At 39.8% G+C, this 19,872-nt stretch overlaps 1 protein-coding gene across 1 annotated transcript in view; it reads left to right on the forward strand.

Annotated features, from left to right (window-relative positions):
- The window catches only part of BRIP1 (BRCA1 interacting helicase 1), a 59,226-nt gene extending 41,250 nt beyond the window's left edge, over window positions 1-17,976 (forward strand). Inside the window, exons 16-19 of the mRNA XM_064166782.1 lie at window positions 11,794-11,906; window positions 13,902-13,984; window positions 15,880-16,200; window positions 16,346-17,976. Coding sequence (XP_064022852.1) covers window positions 11,794-11,906; window positions 13,902-13,984; window positions 15,880-16,200; window positions 16,346-17,238 — 1,410 coding nt within the window. The 3' untranslated portion in view covers window positions 17,239-17,976. The remainder of the gene's footprint in view (window positions 1-11,793; window positions 11,907-13,901; window positions 13,985-15,879; window positions 16,201-16,345) is intronic.
- Window positions 17,977-19,872: the final 1,896 nt, after the last annotated feature.

The raw sequence follows: 19,872 nt of genomic DNA on the forward strand, positions 1-19,872 counted from the left end.
TTATTGAAAATCCCAGTGGTTTTCTATTATCTGTGGGTATTAAATGCAAATTGTTGTATATCAATTCAGTCTCCCTAGGCCAACAGACCTGACTTGAACATCAGACACTTTAATATTCTATTAGGTGCTTTGGGGTGATCTTCAGTGAGCAAAACTTTGTAGAATTTAAAGAGTCAATAAGTTAAAAAAAAAGTGCATGGAATTGGTAGGGATTGGAAGGGATGCTATAAACCATGCTCAGACCTCAGTCCCTTAGAACTGAGACAGAAAAAGAATTGGGTTTTAAGGTGAAAGTTGGTAAACAAATGCTTCTTGCATTAAACAGTAGAAATCATTTGTAATAGAATTATCAGGAAGGATGCTTGCTGGGTTGCTTTCAAAGCAAATCAGTAGTTGTCATCATATTAAGAAGGTAAACATTCTCCCATGTACAACTGAGTGACTTCAGCATGGCAGATTTTATTTTAAATGTTTCCTCTCATTAAATGTTGTTGTGGGTTTTTGTTTTTGTTTTTTTCTTTCTTTCCCATTTGAATTCTCTTTGCCTCCTGGTAATTTTCTCCTGGAGTTGGAAGACTTCAGATTTTTCAGCTTTGGAAGACACTGTACAGTTTATTTTTTCTTGTAGGATTTTAGGTTACATAAATTTCCCAAAGAAAATGGTTGAAGTTTATAGGGGATAGCTCCAGCATTTGCTGTTCTGTTACAGTGAGTTAGTGTTTCTTTAGATTTTACAGACTAACAAGAAAAATGATTAAAAGCTGGAAATTTTAAAACTTCCAACTTTGAAGTTTTAGGAGGAGCTGGAGTTTGTGACAAATAGAATTCAATTCCAAGCACAGTGACACAAGTCAGTTCAGATCTATACAGACAGAGGGACATGTCTTTTTTACCTAGCAGTAGGTGCTTGGTAGATGTACTGGATGAAGAACCCGATAAGATGATCAGTAATGGTACCTTTAAAAACCAGGAAATGCAAATGATTAACAAGTCCCTTGGACTATCTATGAATGACATACCTCTAGGATTGGTTTAAGTCACTGAAGTGCTCCACTTCTACATGAAAATACTCTTGCATGTCTGCTTTTTGGGTTAATTTAAGTCCTCTTAAAGCTCAATTCCATAACCCCTTACTCCTGCACGCAGCTTTTGCTTGTGTGAGTAATCCACTTAATGCTCCTAGGACTGTGCACGATCGTATGGGTTTGCAGAATCCTACCTTTTGAGACCAATATTTTATGCTGGCAGCTTGATGTTGGCTCATCTCCACTAATATTACTTGTCTGTGATCAACCTGCTTTCTAAATATGTTTTATGATTTGTAACTTGATGCTAATACCAGTGAACTGTAATATTAGAGAACATAAATAATGTGACAGAACAAGATGTGTAATCCCAAATACATGTTATCTGATGCTAACATACTATTAATTAACTTCTCTTATACATTTTGAATTGTAGCCTTTTGGATCTAGCCATCAGTCTTCACCCAGACAAGCAACTCACTGTTGAGTGTGATGTATAATATCCCATTTTATTTTCTCCATATGTTTGTGCTAAATATATGCCACAACTTCAGGCACTACATGGCAGTCATTCAGTCTCCTCAAGTAGCTGCTTTCCTTTGTAAGTCACATTGTTTTCAGTAGAATCTTTGAGGAGTATCACTTAGTTTACCTTAAATTATTTTAGGCACATAGTTTCCTGCCTTTGCTCTGTTTCACAAAGGGAAGAGTCTAAAACACTCTGCCAGTGTTAGGGAGAATGAAATAATTAAGGCTCAGAGGTGTGCTTGATAATAAACAATATGGATTTAAGAAAAAGAGGCTGAACCCCCTAGTTCTGTGTTACTGAGAACAGTTTCATACTGCTGGAGAATCAGATTGCTAAAGCAAAATATATAAAAGCAAAGTTAAAGTATGCCTTATAGCTATGGTACTCTCAATGGTAGGGTTTGGCTCAAGTAAAGCAGGAAAATTTATTCCAGAGCCAAAAATGGCTTCTTTGGCTGTGACCAGGATTTCCTCTGCCCACCTCTGGGACCTGAAACTAGAGGTAGGAAAATCTGATTTTGAAGCCAAGTGTGACTTGTTTAGTTCAAGTCATAATTTACTGTTCTTACCTTGGGGATCTGAAATAAAGAAACTCGCTATGAAATGTTGATAATGGGCAACTCTGAAGTGCAAGCATTAAGCTAACTTTCCCAGAGAGCATTTCTTCACTTCCACCTTTTCCAGCTGCTTTTGATCGTGGTACAGTAGAGTGTACTTAATCATGGGAACAGCAAAGAGAGCTTGACCAGAATGCAGAGGAAAATGCAGTCAGACTCTTTCACGTCAGTAAGAAGTGCAAGGAAAATAAACTCGATAAGGCAGGAATTTCTGTGCAGTTCCATTGCTGGGGAGCTGTAGCTGAGTTGGCCATTAATGAGCAGTATTTCTCATTCTACCTGCTGCAGGGTGAATGGGAGCTACCACAGCAGATACTTCTTTATTGTTTCCAGCAACAGAATTTGTGAAACGTGGTGGAAGACATCATTTCAGTGGCAGTTTTCTGGGCTATATGGAACTTTACAATGGAGGGAGTTTGCAGCTATCTGGCTGAAGTTTATCTCTTCTGTCTTGAGAGCTCAACAAACTGAGCTATTTTAATCATAGAATACCAGGTTGGAAGGGACCTCGAGGGTCATCTTGTCCAACCTTCCTAGGTAATAGAAAATGAAGAAATATCCAATATTTCTAAATATATCCAATATATATTTCCAATATATAATAATTTGGATATATTTCCAGTATATCAAAAATGAAGAATCACCCAATGTTCTCACTATCCATGAGCTTATATTCTTCCAACATTTCAGAATAATAACATTCCTCCAAATATTTAAAGGAAGTCCTTGTGACAGTTTTTAAGTGTAATGCTTTTTCTCCAGTGAAAGGAGAAGGCATCTTGTGCTACATAAGTGGTGGCTGAAATCATTCATTTCTTGCTTGCTGTATTCTAAGAAAAGAAACATTTCTGAGGAAATTATTGTGGATGCTTAACCTGAATTTACAAACACAGGAGGCTCTGTATGAATTTCATTCACTTACTCAAAACCTTGTTTTAAAGTGTGGGCCAGCTTGTATAGGTAAAAAAAAAAGGTTTTATGGGGACATCATTGTGTTTATCTTTAGTAGGTGTTGAAAATTCTCTGTGAAGTTGAGAATTTCTTTTAGATAGAGGACTGACTGTGATGGTATTGATTGTTGTATGTAGGCTGAATGTTCTGAGCAACTTTGCCACATCTTTCCATTCAAGTTTGATATTCACTATGAAAGCTTTGAGCACACCCTGGGTGCTGGCATTGTCAGTGTGGTTTTACTGTTGGTAAGAAGTGATTGATTTTCTTGTTTTGGTTGTCTCTGTCAGTGGCTACTTAACCTGAGCTGCTTTGGCTTTATTCTTCATTTCATTACTGTAAAAAAACCCAAAACAATTCTAAATGTAAAATCGAGAGCAGAAAAACATTTGTGGGCCTTTTACATGGAAGCTGAATATCGTGGTGTGTTACTTATTGAATGCTCTCTGAGAGGGAAATATTGACCAGGGTGGAAGTGCAGTGTGTGTTTGTACATAAACACCCACGAACACACACACACACAGAGGATCACAGGATGTCAGCTGTTGGAAGGCACCCAAAGAGATCATCGAGTCCAACCCCCTGCCAGAGCAGGATCACACAATCTAGCTCAGGTCGCACAGGAACACATCCAGACAGGCCTTGAAAGTCTCCAGAGAAGGAGACTCCATAACCTCTCTGGGCAGCCTGTGCCAGTGCTCTGGGACCCTTACAGGAAAGAAGTTTCCCATTGTGTTGAGATGGAACTTCCTGTGCTGCAGCTTCCATCCATTGCTCTTTGTCCCATCCCAGGCAGCAAGTGAGCAGAGCCTGTCCTCCCTCTCCTAACCCCCAGCCCTCAGATGTTTATAAACATTTATTAGATCCTCTCTCAGTCTTATCACACGTGCTCCCATGCCCCCTTTCATAGCCAAGTTTGTTTTGTATTTCAATTGCAAAGGAGCTTTTTGAAACAAACCACGTATAAATAAGAAATATACTTGCAGCACTGCTACTACAGCATTATGCAGCAAGGCTCTGGATGTTAAATAGCAATTATGGAGACAATGTGCTTCTGAATGTTGGGATTACCAAGCCAGTGTTGTCTTGCAGCAGTACACTAAATTATTGCAGTCTGCTGTGAAACTGCTTACTGAGGGGTGATGCAGTGTGCAGCATCACATCGTAACAAGATGACTGGCTGGATGGTGCAAATCTCCATCACTTTTTTTTTTCCCCTCTTCTCTCCAAAAGAAAGAGTCAGGAGGTGCAGCTACCTGTGTTATAAAAAAACCCAAGCAGCACAGGCAGTATATGGTGGTCTGACAACTTCTTACATCGGTGTGAAGCAGTGAGATACCTTTAATGCTTTTCCAGAAATAAGAATGGTTATAAAAACTCAAAGCCATCCTAGAGAAACTATATTAATTAAGAAAAAAATACTATTGATGACAGAGGCTTCATTTGTGGAATCAGCTGCAAAATCCTGTGGAACACAGCATTGCTGTAGCTCAGAAAGGTAACATTTAAGTTCAGCTTCACATGTAAGACCAGAGGTTGGCATTTCTCTTCTGCTGGTGCAAGGCTGATGTCAGTATGTTGGCACAGATCACAGAAATCATCCCTGATTATATCTGCAAGTTAAGCCTGTGGATAAATAGTACAGCAAATCAAAACTTTTTCTTTACATTGGGTAGTTTACTTTTCTGATCCATTAAAAAAAAATCAAAGTGATTTTCTTGTGTTCATCTTGTCCTTAGCAAGTAGTGTTGACCTTTAAGTTTTTACTTCACTGTCAAAGTATGTTGAAAGCTTTAAAAGTGAAGCTATCACCTTAGGGATTTGTAAGGATGACTGACACTTACCACTTCACCTTAGACGCAGTAGCACCGAGTGCATGCAGCAGCCTTGTACCTCAAGGGAAGCTGTTTGGGTTTTTTTTTCCACTTCTGCTTCACTGGAAATGGATTGAATTTTCTCTTCAGAGAAGAGTTTTGGTTGCATTAGATTTTAATCAAGTCACTTGTTCACAGTCCCTCAAAGCTTACAAGGCTGAGATGAGTAGATGGGCCTGGGGTGAATGTGCTACAAGATTTGTCAAGCCGTAAAGCTTCCAGATCTCGGAGATGCCACATGGTGTAGCTGACAATGCTAAAAGTGTTCAGTGGTTACAACCTTACATAAGCTTCCCTTCTCCCTAACACTGGGATTAAGAGTGAGAATACTTGGTCATAAAATACCTTGTGAATTCAAAATGAGAGAAGTACAGCTTTGCGTAAGGTGGTGGCGCTGCTTCGCTGCTCCAGAATGGCTCAGGTTGGAAGGGACTTTAGAGATCATCTACTACAACCTGCCCACCATGGGCAGGAAGGCCTCATAACTAAACTTGGTTGCTCAAGGCCTCATCCAGCCTGGCCTCCAGGCTCCAGGTGAGGGTTTCAGCCTCTCTGGGCAAACATTTTGAGGCTCAGATATTAATTTGAGCTTTTTTTGAAGTTCAAGTATTTTGAAGCTCAAATATTGATTTGAACTTTCTGAGGCTCAAATATGAATTTAAGCTTTTTGAAGTTCACACATTTTGAGGCTCAAATATTAATTTGAGCATTTTGAGGCTCAAATACTGATTTGAATTGATAGGGCAATGGATGTCAAGTTCAGCTTAACTCCATGATTCAGCTGCTGAAGAGACTCATGGAGAATGGAACTGGGTAACGGAGCATCTAGAAGATAACTGAGCAGTACAAAGTATTGCTCATGTCTCCAGCTGATAATGTCTTAAAGTGTATGAGATGTTTCTGTGCTCACAATTTTGGGGTTATGTTGGGGTTTTAATAGAAATTAAGTATTTGTGGGTGAAAGCAGAAGAGACTTAGTATTTAAGTGTCTGGTGACAACCTTGTAGGTGTGTAAGGTCCTTACGAGCTGGGGCTGCTTAGTTTGAGTCAGAAGAGTCTGAGGGGAGACCTCATTGCTGTCTACAGCTACCTGAAGGGACACTGTGGAGAGGTTGCTGCTGGTCTCTTCTCACAGGTAATTGGAGACAGAGCAAGGGGGAATGGCCTCAAGGTGAGGCTGGGGAGGTTTAGATTGGGCATTAGAAAAAGTTTTTTTTATGGAGAGGGTGGTCAGGGACTGGAATGAGCTACCCAGGGAGGTGATGGAGTCACCAACCCTGGATGTGTTTAAGAGCCATTTGGATGTGGTGCTTAGGGATGTAGTTTAAGGTGAATCTTGTAGAGTAGGGTTCTAGGTTGGACTTGGTGCTCCTGAGGGGCTTTGCCAACCTGGGTGTTTCTGTGATTCTGTGAATAGCATTAATGTCATATATAGAAAATAGTTTGATAAATCAGAAGTTATAAACATTTGCTTCTTTCATGCTGGTTTGTATGTATTAGGACAGATTTGAAATGCCTGGTGAGGGGTTTAAAGATGAGGTCCTGCCATAGTATCTTCTTCCCATGGGCCAATAAATTGAGGCATTGTGTCTAGATGCAGATTTTAGTAGGCCTGCTGAGGAGAGAGGATGTTTGAAGCATATTCTATGACTCACTCAGGTCTTTGCACGTGCATTAGTCTTAAATCTCACAGACATCGTTACTGCTTTTGAAGTGAGGGGGGGAAAGGTACATGCTGCACTCTTTAATGCTACTTCCATTTAAGGATTTTCAGATGTAAAAGAAAAGAAATGGGATTTCATGTCTCTTATTTTCCTGCACTTTTATGATTATTTGGCAATCATCAGGAGGAAAGTAGATGGCAAATATGTTCTTGAAGAATTCTAATTATTGCTGTTTCAGGTGGAAGAGAGACTCTAACTGGACACAGGAGATGTTTTAGCTTGGTAGATTTACTTAAAACCCCTTTTTATGTCTTTGTGGGGGGGATGGAAGCAGGGAATGACCACCTGGTATTTTTTGGTTATTTGTTTTTAGGAGGTGGTGAATTAGTAGATGTTAAACACGGATGCATGTTTTAAAGCATTTTGGACGTTATGTTTTCCTCTCATAAAAGCAGAGAAAAAAGTCAATGGCATGCCAGAGAACATTTCTGTTTTCTGACTTTTATTTCCGTGGAGAATAGACAGAGGAGAGTGCAGAGGAGTGAAGGGCATGAGTTTACATGTGTATGTAGATGTACCTACCTCACACATGTGCATGCATTGACACAGTTCCAAGCTTATTTGCCTTTTTCCTTATAGGAGTTGTCTGTAACCTGGGCTGTCACAACACTGCTAAGAGTTGATGTAAAGAGAAATGCAGGTTTACCTGAGTGTGCTCCATTTAACTACTCACAGTAGTGCCATTGTATTAATCAGTTTCTGGGTAATCTAGGTTGTAATCTCAGAGGTTACAAACTGGAAGTCGTTTTTAATCTACCAGAGAAAATAGGAGAGAAGTGAAGATGTTTGTGAAGTGATGTCAAAGAACAGGCCTGGCTTTGGTTTTGGTTTGGTTGGTTTTAAAAAGCAAAGTATAGCACTGTATTGGGTTAAGTCAAGTCATGCATCTAGAAAAATCTCAACACTTACCAATTCTAAACCAAACACAGCTTATTGTGATGGTTTAAATAGCACTAAATAAATAATACTGTGGCTTAGCCCATTCAGCTTTCATATTGTGGTACTGGCCCTGATAAATGAGATTCTAGCTAATAAATGGTAGATGCCCAAAATGTTCATTCTCCAGGCCTACAAAGCTTTGCTCTTTAGGTCTAAGATATTGGTTTTTCGGTTGACATTAAATGATTCTGGGTATCTGCTGGATGATTGGCTTCTTTTTGCTGAAGCAAAATTAAAGAAAGTAATTAATAGAATTTTATTCTTTGTAGATTTCATGCATTCTCCTTAAAACTTCCTTGCAGGTAAATCAGCATGAAGGATGCTGTGCAGATATCTAAAATATACTGAAATGGTTTCAAATTTCCTTATCTCAGCTGCAATTATGACCGCAAAACAAGGAGAGGCTTTTTACAGAAGGAACTCAATTTAAAGGAGAAAATGGTGCTCTAATTTTATTGTCCAGCCATTGGGTTTTCTGTAGAAACAATTAGCTCATGACTGATTGCTGTTTGTATCCTTGCTGTTACATGTAGTCATGCTTTTGTTCATTCGCAATCCGCTCCAGCCTGGCCTGTTGTAAACAAGGCTTCTGCATGTGAATTTTGCAAGGTATTTCCTGACTCAAACCCAAGCTCTAGTTTTTTTAGTCTCCTGAGCTTTGTGTCAATCCAGTTTATGTACTCATGTCTCACTTGAATTCTGAGTAAGTTTGGGTTCCTTCCTGTGAAGCAATGTTACCACAGGTAAGATTTTTGGGGATTTATCAAGCACTTAAAACGTGCTGCTCTACTGAGTGTCACTTAATGTCATTTGCATCAAAGTAAAACTTGTGTTGCTAATTCTGATTGAAAAATACACTTCAGTTCCTTTGAAATCTACAGGAACTGCCTCGAAATACTTTTCCAAGATGTAAAAAGCAAAGTTAATTTGTGAAGATTTTGTGTGTGTGTTGCTATCTCTCAGTTAATATTCCAGGGTGAAGGATGTCTAACTAATTAAGCGTTAAAAGAACGAGCGGTTAGCAGGTATAATGTTGTTAGACTCCAGTTAATGTGAATGTGACCATGACCTCCCAGATAGATCAAAGACTAATCTCTCTGACAGCTACAAGATGGCAGAGCTTGCCACAGGCCTTCTGCTGCTGCTTGCTGAAGCTATTTGTCTGTAAAGCATGCCTGATAGCTAAGAGTATATTTTTAAGGATGAACAGGTAAAAGGCTGTCTTTTGACATTTTAACTAATCCCTTCTAGCCTGTGGTTTACTGCACATTTAGGATATTTGCTAGCAGGAGGGACTGGCTTTTTCACATATGTACCATGTCATTTTGAATTGGGCGTTGATTTGATGCTTGATAATGTAAGAGTTATACAATGAAATAGATTCTGATTGCATTAAAATGACATGCCCTGGCCTTTTACCTTTAGCAGACTTCTAATGCAAACTGAACTCTCAGCGATGTAAGTTGTCATCTCATGCTGAGGCATGATCATTTAAGTGAGAAAAAAGAATGTTTGTTTTCTGCTAGCCCTTTTAAAGTTGAACGTACAGCAGATCAAGGGAGATTCTCATCTGCCTCTGCTCTGCCCTGGTGAGATCTCATCTTGAGTACTGTGTTCAGTTTTGGGCTCCCCAGTTTGAGGGACAGGGATCTGCTGGACAGAGTCTAACAGAGGGCTACGAGGATGATTAGGAGATTGGAACAGTGCCTGATGAGGAGAGGCTGAGAGATCTGAGGCTTTTTAATCTGGAGAAGACTGAGAGGGGATCTAATAAATGTTCATAAATATCTGAGGCTCTGCTCACTTGCTGCCTGGGATAGGATAAGGAGCAGTGGATGTAAGCTGCAGCACAGGAGGTTCCAGCTCAACACAAGGGGAAACTTCTTTACTGTAAGGGTCACAGAGCACTGGCACAGGCTCCCCAGAGAGGTTGTGGAGTCTCCTTCTCTGGAGATTTTCAAGGCCTGTCTGGATTTGTTCCTGTGTGGCCTGAGCTAGACTGTATGGTCCTGCTCTGGCAGGGGGGGTTGGACTTGATGATCTCTTTGGGTCCCTTCCAACCCCTAACATCCTGTGAACTTGTGAAAAGATAAGTTTTCAAGACACATGACATGCTTAAACCAGGAGAATATGGATTTTTAGGTTGAGTCATGAAATGTCACTGTTTGTGACAATAAACACTTGCATAATACTAACGTGCTGGAAGAACACAAAAGTGATGTGTGTTATTCACAAAGTGATACAATAAATAATCACAGAATTGTTTGGGCTGGAAAAGACCTCCAAGATCAACAAGTCCAGCCATTAACCTAGCACCACCATGGCCATTAGGCCATGTCCTAAAGTGCCATGTCCACATGTTTCTTCCACATCTCCAGGGATGGTGGCTCTGCTGCCTCCCTGGGCAGCCTGACCACTCTTTCAGGAAAGAAATATTTCCTAATATCCAACTTAAACCTCCTCTGGCAAAATTTCAGGCCATTTCCTCTAGGTGCAAAATGATCTGACTGGTTTGCACTCCTGCTTCTTCAGGGGGTTTGGGCACACAATTCAGTGCTGTAACTTTTATCAGTGTAAGACACACAACTGCTGATTCTATTACTATTTTGAACAGTCTGGTAGCAAAGTAAGAACCTGTGATAAAGGTACATCTGTTGCAATTGGCCAAAATCTTACTGGTAACAGAAATTCTACAAAAGAGGAAGTAATTTGTTAACTTACTAAGAGTAGAGGACAAATGCAAAGGAAGTACAGGAGTATGGTTATGTTTTAAAGATCTCAATAACATTTTCCACCATCACACCTCATTTCAAATGGTGAGGAGTACCCTTCTGTTTCTCCAGGTAGTGTTCCCATGCATAGAAATGCACAGATGTGCTGGAGTTATTTTAAGGAATGGATTTAATCTTCATAAAATGTTCAGAAGGAGCAGTTTTCTGTTTTGAAAATTACAGAGGAGACCTCACATGCCAGTCAATAAATCCTGAGTGACTGGAACAAATATTAAATCTGTGAAATCAAACTGAATTTACTTTCTGGCTGTAAAGATTGAATTTGTAAATTTGACAGGCAATTTAAAGGGCATAAGTACATAAAATAAAATTTCTTATCCAAATGCAACTTGAAAGTTACCTGTCAGAAGAGGTTAGAAGTCTGCTGTTTTCTCTCCTGAAGCGTGTCCTTTCACTTGTCAGTTTAGAAAGGTTAATACTGTACAAAAGAGCAACAGAAAGACCCTTTCTGGTGTAGTTTTATGTTTGTTTATTTGCAGAAGAGAAAACTCAGTCCATCCTCCAAATAATAATAAATCCTTTTGATGTATGTTGGAAGTGTTGTCTAATGTCCAAAGTAAAGTGCTGTTCAGATTCAGGTCAGGCATTGTATGTGTAGCTATCCATATGATTAGAGAGGGAGGCAGAGGGATTTCTTTTGCAGTTGATATCAGATCTGTTTTTGAAGCAGCAGGGAGAGAGCCTTGCTAAACAGAAGTAGAGTGTGCTCTTTTCTGCCCTATGCCAGCCCCTGGGCCTGCAGACCTTAGCTGCTGCCTTGCTTCACATTTAGCCAGTGAAAAGTTTGTTTCCAAACCACAGAAGGTGGTGCCAAGCTAGGAATTAGAGTTGGTGTTGCTGGCTGCTAGTGCTTTGGCAAGGGTGCTTCGCCTCTAAAGTACTTCCTTAGCTTCTGTAGAAGGAGAGATTATATTTGCTTAACCCTCACTGGAGAAAAGTGTGGTCTGGTCCCAGCAAAAGATGAGGAGTCAGCATTTGTGATATAGGATAAACATCCCCATTGTATCGTTAGCTTCCAGAGGAGGAAATAAAACTGTGGTCTCATTAGTCCATGTGCTTGTGTCTGGGTTTTTTGCTGTTTGAACAGCTTATCCTTCTCATGTCCACACAGAGATTTGGATAAGTGTGTGGTTGTTGAGCTCTTACAAATAAATGATTGGAATGGATCAGGTTAAGAATAACTTTAGAAGGATAAAAGCCATGATTGGTTAGTATGCAAAATGCACAGTTGAAACACTGAAGCACCTTTTACATACTCACTTTATCAATGTTTACTTGGTTCCCCCTTTTAGAATATTTCCTCAGTATCATCATTAAATCCAGTATTTTGTGATTTCTTTTAGGTTGAATTAAAGAGGAAGTACAATGACCAGCACAAAATTGCAAGAGGCCTTTTACCAGGCAGTCAGTGGTATGAAATTCAAGCTTACAGGGCTCTGAACCAAGCCCTGGGAAGGTAAGGTGAAGTGGACATCACTACCAAAATATACATTTGAGAAACTTCTGGGTGATATCTTTGAGGATTAATTCCTCACTGGAGATAAGTCAGGCCACAAAACTTGTATTGCAGGAATCAAATCTTCAGCTATTCTGCACTTCCTGGATTTCAGTCTGTTGTGCATCTCAAAGTTGTTACAATTCAGGGGTTTTGTTTTATGTCAGCATGCACTTCACTTTGGTTGCAGGTTTTAGTGCATGTAGTCCAGATATACAGACAGGAAAGCATTTGCCCAGACAAATAGTTCCTGAGCTTACAACTAAAAGGAAAATTCTTAGGTCTTTTCAAATGTACTAATTGTTCACACTCTTGGTGGGCTCAGAACAGTTGTTTGATGTTTAGCCTACAAGTATTTTTGAAAGAGAGAAATAGCAGGGGATTTTCTCAGACCTTTGCAAAAGGTCAACTCAATTATCACGCTCACTGATCTCTTTCCAGGTCTCAAAGCAGTGGTACAGCTTACTTCTCAACTGAAAAAATTGCCCCCACTCCCAGTTTTATTAATAGGATAGGATTAATTCATCCATATTTAGCAAAATTTAGCATAGACAGATCTGGCTGACAGCTATCTGTGTGTGTCATAGATGCCATACATCTGGCATAAATCTGTGTCTGTCTATAGATAAGAGAAACATCAACTTAGGAGGCTTTTGCTATTTGAATTAGACCTAATACAAACATGATGACCTATATGATAGAATCATAGACTGGTTCAGGTTGGAAGGGACCTTAAAGACAATCTAGTTCAAAGCCCCTGCCATGGGCAGGGACACAGGGAGAAAAAAGCCTGCAGTAGTAAAATCTTCTAATAGATCCTTGTTCCAGGTCTCATTTCTTTGATTCCTCTGATGAGTAAAGAGTATTGGTTAAAATTTGTTAAGAAAAATCTAATCAAGTTGTGGAATGCTCATAGAAAGAAATTAGTTTGAAGTTTTGTCTCTGTGAAACAGGCTTTAACTTAAACCCAGTTTTATTGCAAATTGCTTGTTGTTTAATTTATCACTTGAATGAAACCATGCTAGGCTGGACTCAAATGGAGGAAACAGACTTCAGTTCTGACATAAATGTAGAAATTGTGGGTATTACTGTTAGACTGAGGCCTTGCCAAATGGAGATTTGGTGATGGATGACAGCATGTGATGACTATTTTTATAAGTTACTCTGCTGCTACCAAGTTCTACAGTAGAGAGGCAAGCTTCATGTTGCAAAGATGCCTGCGGGGCTGGAAGTGAGCAGAAGCTTGACAGTCTTCAGTCTGGCACTTCCCTCTCCATTCAGGGCTGTTACATTATATGAAGAAACACAAGTCTGTGAAGTGAAGTAGCAGCCTTTGGGAATATAACAGATGGTGTGTGTGGCCAGGTGACAATTGTGCTTTGAATTGCTCGCAGTGCTGCTTCTAAGAGTGTGGGACGTGTCTGCAGAGGGCATCATTCATTGAAACAATGAGCTAAAAGAATGTTTATTAAAGCAATGAAAAACAGAGAAATTGCAAGAAATCTATTTCTTAAAGATGTCTTGATAGGAAACAGGAAAACATATCCTGTACATTTTCGCATGTTCTGGGTGGCTCACTGCAATCCCTGTTCACAGGCTCACAGGATGTTAAGGATTGGAAGAGACCCAAAGAGATCATCAAGTCCAACCCCACTGCCAGAGCAGGACCATACAATCTAGCTCAGGTCACACAGGAACACATCCAGACAGGCCTTGAAGGTCTCCAGAGAAGGAGACTCCACAGCCTCTCTGGGGAGCCTGTGCCAGTGCTCTGGGACCAGTACAGGAAAGAGGTTCTCCCTTGTGTTGAGGTGGAACCTCCTGTGCTGCAGCTTACATCCACTGCTCCTTGTCCTATCATAGGGAGCAAGTGAGCAGAGCCTGTTCCCCCTCTCCTGACACTCATTTTTTTCCCCATATAATTATATCTACACTGTTTTTGTTGCTCACTTACAGGTGTATAAGACACAGGAAGGACTGGGGTGCACTTATTTTAGTTGATGACCGCTTCCGGAATAACCCCAATAAGTATATATCTGGTAAGCTCTAGAAGTCTTTTGTGGGAGAGTTCCTAATGTTACATAAATAGTGAGAAATTTAAAAAATCAAGATGACAGAAATATGATTCTTCAAATAGAGGTGAGTAGAAGAAGTCCTAATGAAATGTATCCATCAAAGTCAAATCATGCAGTTGAAGCTGAGAGTTCTGCAGATGTACCCTGGGGTGTTGCTAGCTCATGAAATGCCCTGTAATGTGTGGATACCAATGTTCAGTGAATTCAATTTCTTTCAACTTTTGGATGTACAGATAACATGATAGAAATTTCACTGTGCAGAATTTGATATTTCTTTCTTAAAATGGGACCTGGAATTATAGAATGGCTTTGGTTGGAAGAGCTCTCAGAGATCATATACTTCAACCTCCCTGTCACTGGCAGCAATGCCTCTCAACTAGACTCAGCTGCTTGAGGCTGCATCCAACCTGGCCTTGAACACACCCAGGGAGGAGGCAACCACAGCCTCCCTGGGCAACTTATTCCAGAGTCTCATCACCCTTGTACTGAAGAACTTCTTCCTAACAACCAGTCTAGCTGTATTCTCCCTCAGCTTCAAACCATCTCCCCTTGTCCTATTGCTAGACACCCTTTTAAAAAGTCCTCCTGCAGCCTTTCTGTAGGATCCCTTCAGGTACTGAAAGGCAACTCTGAGTTTTCCCCAGAGTCTTCTCTCCTCCAGGCTGAACAACCCCAGACTCCTCAGCCTATCCTCATAGCAGAAGTGCTTCAGTCCTTTGGTCATTTTTTTTTTTTGGCCTACTCTGGACTTGCTCCAGCAACTCTGTCTTTTTTATGATTGGGACACCAGAAATGGATGCAGTATTCAAGGTGGGGTCTCACAAGAGCAGTGTAAAAGGGAGGAAACAGCTCCCTTGCCCTGCTGGTCACACTCCTCTTGATTGAGCCAAGGATATGATCTGCTGCATGGTTAAGGACTCATAATCTTTGCATATGCATAACATATTAATACATGTGTGTGCCTATGTATATATGGATGGGTTAAAAAATAGTTACTGGATTTTCATTTGGACTTTGGGTAGGTCTCTAGTGGATGTAAGTGGATTTATCTGCCCCTGGAAGCTTTACTGATTGAAGCTGATAGTCTGAGATTAACATTCTGATTGTTTAGGTAAAAACAGCTGTAGGTTGTGCCAGTTGGAACCACCAAACACTCAATATGCAGAAAGTATTTTCTGTTGGTAGTTTTATAGTGGCTACAAAGAGAGGCAGATAACATAAAACAGGTCATGCACACTACCTTAATAAATAAATAAACATTTTAAAAAGCAGTTGCTTGTGTCTCTTCGGTCCTGCCCTGTTTAAAAGAGATGGCCAGAGTGCTGGGAACAGATGATGCTGTGGTTTAGTCAGCAGGTGGAGCTCAGCTGCTGCAGTACAAGTCTGCTGTTCCTTAATGTCTGTTTGTACCAACAATACATTTAAATTATCTAGCTAGACACTAGAAACCCACATGGCAATACAAATAATTTAGAGATTCAAGACTTGAAAAGATTAATACCTTTTCTAAAGAGTAAAGCTTCAAAGAATCAAGTTCTCTGTTGCTTTGGGGTTTTGTTAATTGATATTAAAAGAATATTTACATGTTCCCAGCCCTGGAAAGGAATCAAGTTCTATGTTGGTTTTGTTTGGCTTGATTTGAATTGTTATTAAAAGAATATTTAAAAGTTTCCAGCCCAAGAAAGGAAGACCTGCATTGGCTGGCTTTGCTTGAAATCTTTATGAATCTCTCTATACATATGTGGAAGTATTGTCAGTATTAGGGTGGTGTTTACTGATCTGAAATAACTGCTAGACATGATGCAGTTTTTCTAGTAATACTCTCTTCTTTTTATTCTCTTTTTCTTTCTTTTCCCTAGGATTATCAAAGTGGATTCGTCAGCAAATCCAGCACCATCAGAATTTTGGTAGTGCACTTGAATCCTTGCATGCTTTTGCTCTCAGAAACCAGAAAGGCATTGATTGTTCACCAGAATGCAGCAGCGAATTTCCCCATATACCTTCGAAAGACCTGTCACAAGCCTCTCAACAAGATGCAACCATTCACCTGTCACCAGATGTCCCTGCTAAAAGTGAGGAGCAAAATTTGGGTTCAGAACTTCATTTTGCTTCAACCATCAGCTCGGTTAATCCTACAACATCAAATCAGCCAAGTAACATTGAGGCAAGAATGAAACAAGGTATGTCCACTCCCTGTGGAAAAAAACTCAAGGAGCAATTTTAAATGTGCAGTTCCACCTTTTTGGGAAAAAGAAATGTTGTTTTTAAATTACAGGGAGAAGACATAAAATAAATGTTTTGTGATTATTTTCTTTCTGTTTGCAGGTGCTCAGAAAGTTGAAGTAGAGAGTCATTCCCACCACATAACACAAAGAAGGAAACATCTGGGTTCCACAGCCAAAATGCCAGCAGCTAAAACAGAGAGAGAAAAGCAAAGTGATTGCTCTAATGCTGGGATTCTGGAAGAACATTGTAGTTCCAAACCAATGACTTCAACACCTTTGCCTGCAGCCAAGAACTGCAGGTCCACAGCTAGAAGCAAACAAAAGAATGTGAACAGGACTAGTGAACTTACTGATAGCGTGAATCAATGCTGGCCGTTGTTAATTACAGAGCATGAGCCAAGTGTACCAGAATCATGTTTACAGACAAACAATTTTTCATTTAAGACTACTGAGGCTGCAGTTGCTGAAGAACCTCCTAACAAACTACAGCTTCAAGCTGAGCCCTGCAGCACATTCCCTTCAGCAGCAAGGAAATCTGAAGTTTCAAATTTAAATGTATGTGCAGAAGCAGAAGAAGAGGATGAAAGTATCTACTTCACACCTGAACTCTATGATGATGTAGAAGCAGAGGAAGAGGAAACCAGACCACTGGTTCCAGCGTGTAATACAAATGAGAATCATATTGAATGTGGCAACTCCTCAGTCACTGCTGATCTTCCTGCAGTCAATACCTCAGAAACACTAAGTGTGATTAAAAGAATGGTAGATGATGGTGATGGCAGAAGCACAGGTTCACATGGAATAATGCAGAAGGAGGGGAGTAAGAACAGTGCAGCTAATACTGTGGAGCTGACTAGTGAAGTAGAAGCAGAGCAGGTAGCATCTCAAGAGAAGAACGCCAGAAAAGGGCCAATCAGCCTGTCCAGATCACGAAACAGAGGTGCGTCATCTTTCTTACTGAACAAGTCTAGCACACAGGGACAGCTCCTCTAGCTAACTAGTGAGTGGCCTCTCAGCACAGCCTCTCCATAGAGCAGTGATGGCTTTCTAGTTCTCCTTTAAAATCTGCTGCTATTGACCTCGATTTTCCACTATACATTTTTGTCTTTCACTATGATGGTTACACAAAGTGAAGTGTTTTTATGGATATAATAATGATTCTTCATCCTAGCTATAGTGAAAGGACATCATGTGTGGGAAATTCTAAACTGGCACCCAAGTACCTTTTGACTTGCAGGCTGAGGAGGTTTCTGCTATTACAGCTTTCATTTGTCCACTATTAAATGCAGTCAAACAAGTGGATTTTTCTCAGAAAGCACAATACCCATGTAATCAAATTTGGGTTTTTTTCATTTGTTGTGACTTTTCTTTTCAATTAAATATGTGGAAGGGCTTCTTTATAGATGAAATAATATAGATTGAGCTCAGATACTGAAACAGGGACATCCTTCAGTACTTTGTTTCCCTTATCAGAAGTTGTGTAGTGCTATAGCTGTATCTGAACATTTTGATATCTGATGATGTTGGGAGGCTTCTTCAGAGAGCTTTAGTTCTTTTATATGAAAGTTGAAATGTCTTTAACATTTTCTGTGGTGAGAGGAATCTTTTTCTTTTGGTCATATTCTGTATGTATTCACATCAAAACCTGTGCACATCTGTATAGCCCTACACACACTTTTTCCATGCAATATATAACAATGTAAATTTGTACATAAAGGTCTTGAAATCTTCCATAGTCTGCTGATTTGTTTGGGGTTTTTTTACCTTTTCTTTAAAAAAAAATCCTTCATTTATTGGGATCAAAACAATCAGGATTTTGCTGTAATAAAACATACTATGCCTCATCTTTAAAGCAAAGGTTGCTCACTGCCATCTTATTTTTGTATGAAGCTGCAGGACTCCTACACTGTCAGGACTGGTTCATAGTTTTTGATATATCTGGGGAGCAGAAATGGAATTGTTAACTGTTTTCCAGAGAAATTCATCTAAACAACACTCTGAGCTCCATACTTGCAGACCTGTGTCTGTGTTCATAGCAGTAGGATTTAAATTGTAACCTTTCTTTACAAGTCCATCTTTAGACACTTAGATGCTCTGCAGGAATGACAAGAATACTGCTGGGTTTCTTTAACAAGCATTGCCTGGCAGTACTTGGTGTAAAGCATTAAACTGATGCCTAAGATCACATTTTCTTGGTTGAAATTTCCTGGTATTTGCTTCATCGGTGGTTGCTGATGGTTTTGAACTAGTGGATAGGGCAGAAGCAACTCTCATGTTGATAAGAAATTAGATGACACATCTAAAGCTGAAAATACTGTATTAGTAGGCTTAGTAGGGTAGGCATAGTTCTATTTGTAACTGGGCCCTGGATTGGAACTGTCCCATATCCCACAGCAAATGCTGAGGCAGCCTGTGGCTGCTGACTTTGCAGCTGCACTCCCAAGAGCTGATCAACCCAGTCCTCATGAGTCTCTAAATAGCTCAGTTTTCTTAACACAAATCTTCTGTACCAAACCACTTTTTACATTTATGTGTATCTAAACAGATGAGAGAAATCACTTAAGCTCCATGGCTTGTCTGCCCTTCTCAGAGACCACTATTCCTTATTTGTCTTTCAGCAGATTTGTCTGCCTTTAAATCTGTGACATTGGAAGAAAGAAAATCCATCTTCCTTTCCTTATCTGGAGCAGATTGTTCCTTTCTTGAGCTTGTGTTGCATCTTACTTTGATCAGAAATCCTTTAAGACATGGCCTTCTTCACCTCAAGCATTCCTCATACATTTACCAGTCTACATTTTATGGTTCTGTTTCATTGTCTTTGAATAAAAAAATTGAAATCTCAGTATCTGACCTACTAGATTTTTCTTGAAATGCACTAAACTCAAATCCTGATCATAGCTGACTCACATGGGACAACTGATGGATAATAATCCTTTGTCTCACCACTGGCATATGGGGGAGTAAGGAGTGAACAATTTCATCGGTGTCAAAACTGTGTCAATTCAATCTTAATTTGAGGGCAGGGGGTGAGCAGTTTCTTTGATGTAAAAGCTGTGTACATTCAATCTTAATTTATCTTTGTATCTGCCTATGGTAAATAATGTGTGAATAGTGAGATTATTCTTTGCTTTCTACAGTTAATATATTAATGATAATTCCCAGTATTAAACACCCCACAGCTCAGCCTGCAAGTAGAAGGGAAATGAACTCAGTTTACCAACATTTCTCGAGTTGTTTGTTTGGACTTCTCAAATCTGTAAAAGCTAAATTGTTGAGAATTCCTCTTGTACTTTGATGTAGTAGCTAGGTCTGGTCTCTGCTGTCTAACCAGAAACTCTTCAATTTATTAAAGGTTTGAAAGTTCAGAGACAGTGCAGTCGAAGAAAAGCTGCAGTTAGGCAACGTGTCGACCCCAGTGCAAGAAAGGTACCATGGAGACAAAGTTTTAAGTGGCCTCTGTTGAATTTTAAGATGCAAGGGAAAAAAACCAAATTTGCTATCTATCTAATCTTTTAAGTGCAGTAATACAGATTACTTTGTTTATGGTCTGTATGGTTTGCTGTAGGTCTTTATGATTTACACTCTCAATAAGTCTGAGTGATTTCAAGTCCTATTGTGATAGAAGCT

Source organism: Pogoniulus pusillus, chromosome 27 (genome assembly GCF_015220805.1).
Source record: "Pogoniulus pusillus isolate bPogPus1 chromosome 27, bPogPus1.pri, whole genome shotgun sequence".
Taxonomy (NCBI): domain Eukaryota; kingdom Metazoa; phylum Chordata; class Aves; order Piciformes; family Lybiidae; genus Pogoniulus; species Pogoniulus pusillus.